Source organism: Paramormyrops kingsleyae, chromosome 6 (genome assembly GCF_048594095.1).
Source record: "Paramormyrops kingsleyae isolate MSU_618 chromosome 6, PKINGS_0.4, whole genome shotgun sequence".
Lineage (NCBI taxonomy): Eukaryota > Metazoa > Chordata > Actinopteri > Osteoglossiformes > Mormyridae > Paramormyrops > Paramormyrops kingsleyae.
The window spans coordinates 5,978,153-5,991,803 of record NC_132802.1 but is presented as its reverse complement, the minus strand read 5'-3'; the positions used below and the strand labels follow the sequence as shown (position 1 = coordinate 5,991,803).

The 13,651-nt window shown below is 47.2% G+C and overlaps 1 protein-coding gene across 6 annotated transcripts in view; it reads right to left on the bottom strand.

Moving 5' to 3' along the window:
- Positions 1–13,651, bottom strand: part of kazna (kazrin, periplakin interacting protein a) — a 210,442-nt gene that overhangs the window by 31,792 nt on the left and 164,999 nt on the right. For all 6 annotated transcript variants that reach the window (XM_072713483.1, XM_072713484.1, XM_023841537.2 and 3 more), the window contains exon 5: positions 621–812. In XM_072713483.1, coding sequence (XP_072569584.1) covers positions 621–812 — 192 coding nt within the window. The remainder of the gene's footprint in view (positions 1–620; positions 813–13,651) is intronic.

The window sequence follows — 13,651 nt, the reverse complement described above, 5'->3', positions numbered from 1 at the left end:
TTCTATTTCCCAGAAAAAGGAAGAAAAATTAAATAAACAAATTAGCAGAAATAAAACATTAGGCAACAACACTAATTTAATTTGCCCGCCTGTGCGCTCCCTCTTCATAGCAGGTCACGCTAATTCTTTTAAACGTCTGCAGACCTTGTAAGCCAACAGAATAAGTCTTAATTCCACTTTCATTACTAGCATAACTAGCCTATTGCTGCCTGGGGGGTGGGGGGGGGGGCTGTGTGTTCTGAACCTCATAACAGACCACACTGAAGGTTCATTGAGAAATATGACAACCAGTGATCCACTGGAACAGAAAGGCAAACTCATGGCAGCGCCCACTGGCATGGAAATGGGCACAGCATGGACACAAGGCATCAATACGCGGAGACTTTCAGTACGGCAGGTTCCTCCTGTATGACACGGCAGCACAAAACCAGGACAAATTACAGGGCAGGGCAATAAACAAGGGACAAAGTGCATCAATACAGGCGCAGTGAGAGATGGGAAGTGAAGAATGAAAGGGGGACGAAAGGAAGAATGGGGTGTGATGAATTAAAGGGGCGGGGAGTGAGAGATGGAATAGGGCAAGGTGACGGGTGAGAGGAGTTAAAGGGACGGGGACGAACCTTGCAGTGCCTCTTTGGCGCGGTCCAGCTCCTGCTCCTTGTGGACCAGCTGCACCCGGAGCTCGGTGGCTGAGAGCAGCTCGGGGGAGCAGCCGCTGTGCGGGTCCTCCAGCTCCTTCGTCAGCACCTCCTTCATCTGCCTCAGCAGGTGTACCTCCTCCTGGAGTCGCGCCACCTCCTCCCTCAGCAGTACTGGACACGGGGGTGAAATGAGGTGAGTGTCAGGCGGCAGAAAACCAAGAGAGAGCCGACTCAACGAGGAGCCTGACCAGAGACTCAGAAGCGATCTTTAAATTTTTTTTTTTAATTCATATACAGGGGCCAAAATTTTCATTAGCCAATGATGTGTTTTGAATCGGTGATTAACAGGGCAGGGGACATTCTGTGGGCCAATCAGCTTTCAGCTGGGACTGGTGCCCCTGTGGCCCCGCCCCTGTATACACCCCTGTAGAGACTCCCTTTCATTCCCCAATATAGATATACTGATATCATCATCTCTCTGTGGATGAGATGGCTATTCAATACATACAAGATGGCGAGTCAATAGGGGGAGGCAAGCGAACTAAACGTGCCTCTAATGTTATATAACAAACATTAAACACAATAAGAGTTAACATATTAGAAATTAACCTGAGAAAAGGTAAACAACAATGGTCCGGGGGAAAAAAAGCAATAGAAAATCCCACAAGGATGGAACGGCCATGTTTGTTCGCTTGACACTTGATCGTGATGTTTGTATTGCTAAATATGAGCCGTTTATGGTGGAAAAATAACCACAGCTGCTGGTTTAGGGTTTCTGTGAGGAATGTAAGGCTGTTCATACAGAAGCACACCATGTGGGCACAAAGGCAATCCAATGACGCTGCTTATCCTCGCTCTGAAACTGTAAATCCACAGGTATCCGTGTTCTATTCTTCAAAATGATTTCATGTCTAGCAGACTGAACAATGAATTAATGAATTGCTTTAGTTAATGAACGGTGAAATTAACGGATAGCCGTCAAGCTGGGAATGGCAACCGCAATCGCTGAAATGTTTGTAGGGGGATTGACAAATTTGTCAAAACATATAAAAATAAGCCGTGTGCCCCATGGGTGACGATGAGCCTCACCTCTGCACTTCCTTCGTGTGCTTGAGTGATGACGCAAAAATGCAAAATGACAGTGGACAAACCGAAGACCCACACTGCAGTCAGACAGGGACCAACTGGACCCAGAGACTTGCTTAACAGCAATCCCACTGCACTCATCTGTATAAAATGTATTAATCTGTGAACAACAACCACCACTCCCACCAAACCCATATTCTCACTATGAGAGTATTTACATTTTTTAAACACCCCACCAGAGGCTTGACGTCTTTCACTTGACTGCGGTTAAATTTCGATCGCGGCACTTATCACGCTTGACTGAGTACTTATGCTTTAAGCATCTGTGCAATCCAGCTACAGCACCCATAGTGAACAAGTGAGATCTGTTTGCTATGCTGTGCCACAGAATCAGAGGCGTTTTTCTTTTTTTAACAGCTCATCCAAATAAATGTTAACATTTTCAGACACACATTTAGATTCTCCCGAGCATAATGTCCATTTCATAACCCTCCCAGCAACATGGACACTGAACGATACTCAAAAACAGCAACTGAACATGAAAGATCCCAGTAAACAAGCTGCGCCCATATTTACAGGGATAGTGTGAACGACAGAGGATGGGGGCTGCATTAGATGCATGAAATCTCACGCGAAATGCATCTTGTTATCTTCAGATAACCAGCCAGTAGTACTGCAATCAGGTTTAATTATCTCTTGGTCTCCAGGTAGCAAAGGAGGGGGAAATTGTTGTTTGCCAAGGGCTTAGTGGAAACATAGCCGCTTTGGCAGTGAGTTCACGTACAACATGAGAGCATCTGAAGGGCTGGGGTCGCCCAGGCTGTGACTTTTCGTACGGCATCGGGGATAAGAGGACAAACTTGTTCATCCCACTCAACCGCGGGCGATGAGAGGATGCAGGAGAGAAACGCCAATCAACGAGGTTCAAGTGTCACTTGGAAAATGCATCGCCCATCCATTGTGGGTGCGTTTTGTTGTTGGTATGGCTGTGGGTTGGGCTTTCTGTGGTGAGCTGAATCCACTACCTCACTCCAGAAACCATTCCAGGATAATTATGTCCATGCCAGACGGTTGCTCGGCTGAAGAGGTGTATCTGGTGATGGCGAGCCAAACTCGTGGCAGTCAAATGACACTTTACTGGTGTCACGAGGTCCATAACGTACCACAACAATACATCCCATGACATGGCACTGGCTTGGATGGGGCTGGCCAGGTCCTCATCCCATCAGCATGGAGAAGCTGGAATGTTTTTCTGGCCCTCAACCATCTAGTTTTTGTTAGTTTTTATCTATACTGGTACTGAGCTTTGTGATCTGATATGGACCTTTCAGCACCAGCATTGCGCCCAGTGGACCCTGGCCCATCTATTGATCTCCAGTACGTGTCAGACTCCGTCCACAGCTAAGTACCACAAGATGGCCACCAACTGGATGCCTGTTGACTGGTGGCACTATCATTCACTATCATTCATCAAAACGCAAAAGTGGTGAACTAGTGTCTGGACCAGGACAGGCCTGGAGTTCACCGCTCTGGCCCTTTTGAAGGCAAGCCGATGTTCATTCTTGTCTCTAATGCAGAATCTCAGGGCACCTGCCCACCTCGCTTTAAATAGCAGAGCAGGAAAGGGGGAACCTGTCACTGACTGAACAACTCACCCTCTGAAGAAGGGGAGTTATAACTAATAAAACAAGACTACTCAGCGTACTCTGGCATTACACAGAAATACACACATACAGCGAGACGAGCACAGCGCCAGGAATCCCGAGGAAAATAGAAGCTCCCCTTTTTCCGCGAATCCTTCAGTCGCCACATGTCACCGTTGGCGCCGCAGTGATACACCGACCGCGTGTGGGTTTCAGAACCATGAAGGAGACACGCTGTGTGTGGTGAAGCTCAAGACTTTCATCCTTACAGGAGATGGGATTGGACACTGGAGAGGGAGGGAAGTCGGAGAAGCACCCTCCAGAGGGGCCACGGTGTTGGGCGTGCGGGGGCCTGCTCTGGGTGCCGGGCATTCTGGGAGTGCAGGAGATGGGGGGCAAAATGCACATGTCAGTGTCTGGTCCCACTATGGGCAGTGATGATTGCAGTAGTTCCATAACCTACAGCACAGCAGGACGTAAACCCCTCCCCCCCAGCTACTCAATCTGTCAACCCCCCTCCACACTCCGGTAACACTGTACTTGATGGGGCATAAATACTTAATAACAACTCAATTACCAACAAAGTACAAATCATGAACAAATATACAGTAGTTACTACTTGCAATAAAAGATTCATCACGATTCATTAATGATGAACTAACATGAGATCAGTATTGCACTTTTGTAATTCATGACTTGTTCCTTCAGAAGTTCACAAAGGTTTACAGAATTAACAGATACAGTAACAAACATAGTAACTGCTTGGGATAAAAGATGCATCATGATTCATTAGCGATGAACAAACATGACATCAGTATGCAAGACTTAGTTTGTGGTTAATTAATACACAATTAATAGTATAATACTATATTATTTCTGGCCCACCAAGTACAGTGTTACCCAAACCCCTACCTGCTGTCTGTCCCGTGCTTTCAACCTCTCACCCATGGCTTAAAATTAGCAAAACTCTGCTTCTTCTCTCGATTTCCTGACTGCTTTTCTTGTTTGTTTCTATGCTGCGTCGTTCTACTTTCAGTTTCCCCACAATTCCCTATTTTTTCTGCATACTCTTCCTCTCTTATAGTTTCCCTACGAGTTTTTCTATTGCTTTTCTAGAACCTTCCTCTCCTTTGGTTTCCCCTCTGGTTTCTATAATAATTTTCATACTGATTTCTATATAACCACCTCCTCTAGTTCTGATATTGGTTTCTATACTCACTGCTATTCTTCAGATTTCCCACTGGCTTCCATCTGCGTCTCTATAAATCATACCCATGGTTACTATATTGGTTTCTAAGGGACCTGTTCCCTTAAAAAACTTTCATACTTATTTCTTGTGACACTTTATTGTTAGATCATCTCACCCCGGCCCACAGGCTAAAGTAGGGAAGCACTGTGCTATAGCACAGACAGAGGTGGCTACAATCCCCGGGGGGGGCAGTGTGGGGTCACCAAAGCTCCGCCCTTTCGCAGTCTGCTGTGCCATATGAAGGACACACAGAGAAATATGTATAAGTAAATCCCAGGAGTGTCCCCACTCCACAAAGCGGGACCTTGCATTAGTCTAAGCGGGTAATGAGACGCCGGCGGGAGCTTAATGACGAGCCGTCACGCCGCGCCGCCCTCATCCTTGAGAGCGACTGGCCCCATCTTTTAGCCAAGTGGCCCCGCATACAGATCCTGACAGATTATTCTTCAAAGACTTTATTACTCAAAAGCTCAATGACTCGCACTGGGGGTTTGGTGTCTGCCCCCCCCCCCCCAGGTCAATATGCCCAGAAGCAAGGTCCTAATACCCACCCTGGTGTCTCACATTTACTAGACAGAGGAAGCCTGAGTAGAGACATGGGTGGCAGGGACGGAGATCTTAAGAGCGAGCAGTCAAGCCTCTCATCTGGCTTAGGTAAATACTATTTCTCCACCATTACCTGGCTGCTTTGTTAAAATGTCTGTATCCAAGGTGATTTCGACAAGGTACATGTCCATACTAAAGCCGTTTGGAGGGCTGAATAGTTTACCTAAAGTGGCACGTCAAAAACCTTGTGGTACAACATCAGAAGCCAGCACAAACTTGAACTTACGATATGTAGTTCACAGTGTGCTAGCAAGTGGGCAATGGAGAAGATGTCTACAAAGGAAAGCCTTGTGCCTCTGGTCAAGAGGCAACCCAGGATCGAACGGGAAGGACCTGCTGAAAAAATTCAGGCCAAAGCATAAACATGCTAATTGTGCAGGGAAGAGCATTTTTCCTGCGACCCCAAAACAGCTTGGCTTAATGGGGCAGAAATCAGAACCACTGCACAGAAGTTAGCAAGATGGCACTGGGACATTCGTGTTCATGACGTCGTCTTGAACAACCAGGTCACGATTTCTGGTAAGAGATGTTGCTGTTGAAATTTTCAAATGAAATTTTTTGGTACTTTAATCTCCACAGAAAGAAAGCTAGTCACTCCCATTAAATTCAAGAGAAGACTGACATTCCTACAGTTGATATCTCAAAAACTAGGCAACTCTCACCTCAACAATCTAGATGGATAAATAACCCTACATAATATCTGAAACGTTTGATGTTTTAATTTCAGGGTGAACTGCCTCTAAGTATGCAGGATCAATTAATCCTATTTGTCATTTATTCATTCCTTTCTGCAGTTTCATTATTTTTCCTTCTTCCCCAACACTATCGATGATCGCAGTTTACTTTGACTCTTGTTCGCATGCCCATTTCACACATGTGGTTGGTACGGCCATTGACTTGTAGAGCACCAGTCTGCCAGTAGAGGGCACTTGTGCAGCAGCCGGCTGACACTGCCACTGGCTGATGAAAAATCCCACCAGTTGCATTCTGCTGCAATGGGACCCCCCCAATCACAAATAAAGCATGACTATTTGTTACCAGAGAGGTCCCTTTCTCAGTTTGCTGGTTGCATGCACACCTTCCACAAGCAATGACCTATACAATCATCTGCAATGCATCTGCATCACCAAACTTCCTTAATATACTATTATATCCATTTGGTCTAGTGCATTCAGAGTGAGAAACACTGATTAATGAACAAGAAACAAAAAAACAAAGCAGAAGAAAGATCCGGAAAGCATTAGCTGCATGTGCCCCCTGCAAGTCTGCCTGTCCACCTTTTCCAGTCCAAGGGTTCTGCAAATACTGTCCACGACAACCTCCCTGCGTAGGAATGACAACGGGGGGTTGCCATGACAACAAAGGCAGGCACCTGTCAGTCACTCGAGGGTAACGCTGGCATTGGTAGTTGAAGATCAATAAGAGAATTATCAGACTGCAGACTACTTGCTGGTTTACCTGTTATGCTGTTCAAAGTCTCTTATTTTAGCAGACAAAGGACACCTGGGAGAAAAAAAACAGCTGAAATGGACCCACACCAAGAACAAATCTATCCTCACCAGCAGTGACATTTCAAGTCAAACTGCATATATTGCATCAGACTTTGCATAAGGCACGACTGACAGTGTTTCATTTGGCATGCGATGAAACGCTTCAGCGGCTCACGGGAGGTATGACTGCAATTCAACTGTAAAATTTAAGGGCTAAAAGATTCATAAATACAGAAATGTGGACATAACCTGCAGCACAAATGAGCTTAATCCACACATTTTCAAAAACACACACATGTTCATTATCATCCCCGGGCATTTTTGCATGCATGCACTCAAGAAATAAAATTGAAAATGAAAACGGAGTAAATTATAAAACAGGGGCCACTATTTCCACGATGGCCGTAATGGCCCCCATTTAATTGCTATGCGGCTGGTGGACCGTGAAAACGATCATTCAGAATCTCCTTTGGTGGGTGCTAGTCTGGACAAAATTAGCAGGGTCCCACGGTAATCAGATCCATTGCCCTCGGTGATCCGATCAGCGTCATTCTAAGGAATGTTAGGTATGTGAGGTAAGGGTATCACAGGGAAGCCTTGGGCTAAACAAGCCCAAACCTGCTCACAGGTCTAATTGGCTGGGCTGCTTAAACCAAACACCAACAGGAAGAAGAAAGCTTTTTTTTCTGGCCAATCAAATTTTGGAATATGCTGTCAGACAGTTTTAAGATTTAAAATACCCATTCATAGCAAAGCAGCATCCTGTCTAGGGTGTCACTCCGCCACCTCTGCTGTGCTCCTCCAGAAAACAGATGGATGGCTCAGTAATGGTAAAAACACCCCCTTGTGTGTAGATCACATAAATAGCTACTGGAATTTCCTTCGTACGAGTTCACTTTCAATGAAATAACGTAAATCGTCCATCCCTGATACTCTGGACTCACAGCAGCTGTGTGATGTCTGTTTGCCGATTTTGGGAGGCCAGTGAGCCCCCTCTGCAGACAGCCCCCCCCCCCCAGAGAGCTGGCCCGCCTCGGGTCTGCACAAAGCTGACCAGACACGGAGGTCCAGGGATAATTCAGCGTCTGCAGCCCATGAGGGAGCGGAAATTGGACTTGGCCCAGAGGAGACCTGCGACCTAATATTGATGGAGGCCGTTAGGAACTGTCAATATCAGGTGCGGAAAAGAATGACACCAGCATCGACCCCGAAGGCCAGGAGGTGAGAATCCCATTACAACAGACGAGCGACGGAAACGATTAGAACGCTCACGGGCCGGCAGAGTGCTTGCTGCAGCTGAACACCTGACAGTGCGCTGGGGGGGGGGGCGCAAAGTGAGCAAAAGCACAGTAGCAGTGGGGGTGGGGGGTCACCGAAATGGATCATCTGCCCACCTGATAAAGGCAGACGAAATTTAACCAATCATCAGTAATCTAATGGAACCACTGACAATTTTTGCTGTCGCCCCCCTCCCAAGACCTCTGAGATAATTTGAACACTGATGCACACAACACATACCAAAATGCCCACCCCTATGTGGTATCCCGGTAACACTGGCATGCGCCTGCCCGCTCTGCTATCCTTCTCTCTTAAGGAGCATGACGGCCCTCACCAGGCCCGGCGGCGTTCGAGTCGGAGTCACTCCGGCAGTATCGACTGGCGGTCATGTGACCACAAGGTCCATTAGGTTCACTGGTGAGCTCAGGGTCTCCTGATAATTAGTGTAATAAGGGGGCCCATCCATTAGCCTCATTCTGCTGCTAATGTGGAGACTGCAGGAACCTTTCAACAGCGAGTCCCTGTTCACAGGTACGTAAGCAACACCCCCATTTACACGTTTCATCTTGGTTTGGAATTGGAGCTCAATAAATACAGCAAAAAGGAAGCCAATAGGAATTCTCCACAAATATAGCTAATCAAGCCATGCATGTACAGTACAGTAGGGGCGGCCGATATGACCTAAAAATATTATCACGGTATTTCTCACTTTTTGGACGGTGACGCTATTATATCACGGTATTACTTTTTTCCCAAGTTTTGGGAGGAGCAGCATGTAAATTTTAAAATAGACCTTATATGTGCACTTAATTGGTACAGTATTACAGCTGGGTATAGGTGGTCTTCGAAAAGATGTGAAAAAAAGTGAGAAACGTGATGTAAGGAACATTACGGCTTTTTGGCTCAGGGTGTTGGATTCGCTGCTGTCATTAACACTAATGGCGCATTAGCGCAAACAAAACTGCTACATGCGCCGAAGTACATCTTGTCTGGCGGTAAAAGGAGTTCGACGTTCATTGGCATGAGAAACGCCGGTTCTAGTGTTAATTGGGCAGCTGTGACTTATCACACACTCTGCATGAAGGCAGCGGCGCATATATATGCTGAGTTAGCAAATATGTTTTACTTTTTAATTTGCTACTACACATATATGTAACCAGGTTATCGTTTAATGTGTGTAATTACACAAAATCTGTTTTTAAATCTGTTTTTGAATTTGCTAATGTGCTATCAGGACACGGTGTCAGAGTATATTCAGCAGAAAATTCACACAATGCAGATAAACTGGTTTCATATGCTATATAAGAAAAAAAAATCAGATTACAACTGAAGCTTGGAAGAAAATAAAATGCTTTATTTTTTATTAATAGGCTGTTGAATAATCGGCTGTTGACTTCTCGCTGTGTTAACGGTATATTGCAAATCCAGATCGTAGCGCAAAATTACAGCATTAATAACCACGACGCCGGTGTACCCCCACCCCTAATGTCAAGTGGGACTTTATAGATATAGGCCGTGATAGTAACAGGTTTTGGGAGGGGGACAGGATTGAGACACTGGGTTTCCATCGAACTGTAGCCCACTGACTGCAATCTTCCCAGGCAGCTGGAGAGGTGGTGCTGATGGAACGATGTGGCACAATGCGGCCATTTCAACAAACCAACGGGCAAGTTGGTTCTGGGGGTGAAAGGGTTGCAGAACCCGCCCCAGCCCAGAAAGACAGAAGCCACAATCTCATCCAGCCCTAATGACAGCAAGCAAAAGGACAGGCGACTCATTAAAAACCCCATAAATCCCTAAGTTCTGTGTAACCACCATTGCTCCAAATTCTCCCCCCAGAGTGGAGCAGACCAGGGATTTCCTTAGTGCTACCCTACAGCGTTCATCCGGTATTGTAATGACTTATAAAGCGGACACCCAGTGTGACTTACGGCCCCGAGAGAAGCAAACAAACCATTAAACCAGCAGCCAGCAATGACCTTTAGCGCAGCGGCACTGGGGATGAGCTGCTGGACTTGCACAGCGAGGCCTACTTTAGCTTAGCACCAAAGTAATTACTGTTTGAGCACCACAGATGGAAACAGCTCTGCCAATGAACCAGAGGGCAGGCGTACAGACCTATTAGCGTTTGACATTCAGGCCTGCTCCGCACTCCACTTACCAGTGGCCACATCCCAAACAGCAGAGCGGCGGCACGGGGACACTGAGGCCTGTGACCTGGGGATAGCGAGGCCTGTGACCCGGGGATAGCGAGGCCGTGGACCCGAGGATAGCGAGGCCTGTGACCCGGGGATAGCGAGGCCTGTGACCCGGGGATAGCGAGGCCGTGGACCCGGCTTCCTGAGTCCCTAACATGCACAGGGGTCAATCACCACCCTCCCTCAAGTCACCTCAAAATGTAAACTGGTGCAAAGAGTTAAAGAGGACTTGTGTTTGATTTTGCGATCTACATTCCTGAAGTTAAAATGCTGCCTCTGGCCCTGAAAAGGTACAGAACTCTAGTCACGCTGCCTATCAGTCACCAGTAAGGATTTATGATAACACTTTACTTGAGGGGTCAACAATAATATAGTATTATGCTATTACTTGTGTATTAATTAACCACAAACTAAGTCTACTCTCATGTAAATTTATCATTAATGAATCATGACGCATGTTTTATCTCAAGCAGTTACTATATTTGTTACTATATCTTAACTCCGTAAACCTTTGTGAACTTCTGAAGGAACAAGTCATGAGTAACAAGTGAAATACTGATCTACTGTTTGTTCATCATTAATGAACAAACATCTCTTACCTCATATAGCGACTATATTTGTTCAGAATTTGTATTTCACTAGTAAGAGTTACTACTAAGCATCTGTGCCCCGTTAAGTAAAGTGTTACCAGATTTACAGACCTTGACTGTTTGTATTTCTGGTTCCTGAGATAAAAATTAACTTACACAGAAGGTGGATGTGTGGAAGTGTGGCACTGTGTCCAGGAACCCAACAAGAAGGTGACGCACAGAGGAGTCCTTGGCGAGTCCGACATGCAAGAAAGGATGATGGGGTCACGGAGAAGGAACTGGAGAAGGTCAGGAGACTGATCATTGTGTAAAGAAGCCTGACTGAATGCTCTTAAACACTACCAATAATGTCCTACATTACAAAAATGAGAAGTCAAAGGGGCACAACCCAGTCAAATGTATCCCTTAAACCAATAACTAACATCCAGCGGTGTCCTGAAGACAGGATGCTCCAAGAGGGACTTCAGGAACGTCACCAGAGATTCATAAAGGGCGTCTGATTTTAATAAAAATGAATGAAGGCACTATTGAAACCAATTAGTGTATATTTATTTGCTCTTCTGTACCACAGGAACTGCAGCACTAGCAGTGTTGCCTACAAAGAGGTTCGCAGTGGTGAGCCTTGCCGGGGGTGGGGGGGGGGCTCATGGGAGCCACATGCTACCGGGTACCTCCTGTGAGTGAGTGCTGTTTGCGGTTATAAGGGCTACCACAGCTGCCCCCAGAGAGCTTTAACCGCACCGCAGTAGCGGCTAGCTAGCGTACGCAAGGCGCCCACACGTTCCCGCAGGAAAGGACGTGTTGAAGACAGCTGCGGGATCCTGGTGTCCAATCGGAGAGAGACGATCGCATAGCGCGTCACTGGGATAAGCACTGCGGCAGTGCTTATCAGCTTATCGACAGCAATGCCGGTATCTCTACAGATAAGTGACTTATGAGCTGGTTAAAATAACATGCCCAAAGAAAAGCCAAGGTAATTCCTAGAAGGTGCAAAATATGCCGTAGACATCTGAAATTGAAGGCTTTTTGCTCATTTTTTCAAAACAACAGGTCCCTACACAGACCTAAATCCACGAAGGAATCTTCAGAGGGGAAAAAAAAACCTCAACATTGTCTTATGTTAGTCTTTCGGTGGTGCAGGAAACAACATTACACATGTAGCTATTTTTAAAAATCCACACTCACTCTATACGCTACATCCCTGCAAATGAACACTGCCATACATCCAGCATCTTTCCTCCACCGATATTAAATCACTCTGTTGCTGAGTGCAGCTGCTTTTGAGCCGGACTCCTTTAGGCACCTGGAGAGCAGGGGGTGACTGACCATTATGTTACTGGTTTAAGTCCCAGGAGGACATACTTAGTAGTAAATAAGCCAACAACCAAATACTGTAAAATGGATGGTGGGAAATATGCCAGACAAGAAACTGACAGAACATTCGCAGAGCAGCAATGCACATCGCTATCTCCGTCTAAAGGGTATAGACTCATCTCTCCAGCAATCAGTAAAAACAGGAAAATAAGGATCTAAGACAAGACACAAAGCAGCAGGAAGTTGCGATTTACGTGCTTCAGATGGGGGGGGGGGGGGGGGGGGACACGGCCTGGACTGAGCCCACCTTGCACTCGAGCTTCTGGAACATTCCCTGTCACAGGATGCCAGAAAAAAAGCTTCGTGACGGATCCAGGAGCATGTAGATAGGGAGAGAAGGGCCCAGTTCACCTGAGTAACGTGGGGGTGAGGATCACAGACGACCGCTAGCCGGCGTCCTCCTACCCGCCCACTGCCTGGACCCCCCCGCCCCCCCAGGGGGTGCTGGTACCCCCCAAACTGATCTGCACACGCGCAGAGACCTATGGTTTGTTTCCCTTCGCTGCAGCATTCGCAGGAGCAGCCTGGGAGTCCAAACCACCAGTCGCAGTGTCTGTTCGCCTAAGGTGCAGATCAGATAGTTGCAGAAAAAAGGCCTTTTTATGACTCAGCGAAACTAAGTCAACAGCAAAAAAAAGTGTCTGCAGGAGAATTAGCATTGACCTCCTCTCCCCAATCCCCCCACCGACCCGTCCCTTGTCCCTTTGACAATGGCCCTTTAACAATCTGCAGTCCCAGCCCAGGAAACTGATCCCCCCCCCCCCCCGGCTAGAATGCACTCTCCTGCGTATCAGTGACCAATGGGCTTGATCCGAGGCCCGAATGAACCAAATGCTTATTATACATTTTCTGTAAGCCAATAAGAACCATGTCGGCCTCCTGCCGTCTTGGTGACAAACTGGGTGCTTTGTGTGCTACTATGGGCTATAAACGGGGGGGGGGGGCGGCGTGTCAGATTCTGACAGACGTACGGATTACAGTGTGGCGGTGGAGAGGAAGAGAGAGAGGAGGAGATAGAAAGCTGGTGTGTTACAGATGGAGCCACCTAGCTCCTCCCCCCCCCCCATCTCTGATGGGCTGAGAAGACATCTACCATCCTAACTGGAACATCTGGGCTGAAGCTCGGAGATGGGGCCACATCGATCTTGCCGGCGCTGTGTAAACCCAGGCAGACAGGGTGCCTACATCCATTCCTCACATTTCTCAGAGGTATCCGAGCCGCGAAGACTGAGGCACGGAGGCACGGAGGCACAGAGGCACGGTGAAGAGGCAGCGAGGAGGGGCTGGCCGCGGTCCAGGTGTCATGGGGGGGGGCAGTACATCAGCCGGCAGCGCGGCTGCTCACCGTCGGGCTCTGATCTGGGTCGTGAAAGAATTGCAGGATTTCTGATCGCTGAGTTTCCGTGACAAGAGGCGTCAGACGGCAATGGATTCCCTGGCTGGTTTGGAGTGGGGGGGCTTGAATATGTAAAATTACATGGAAAATTGGCTAGGTG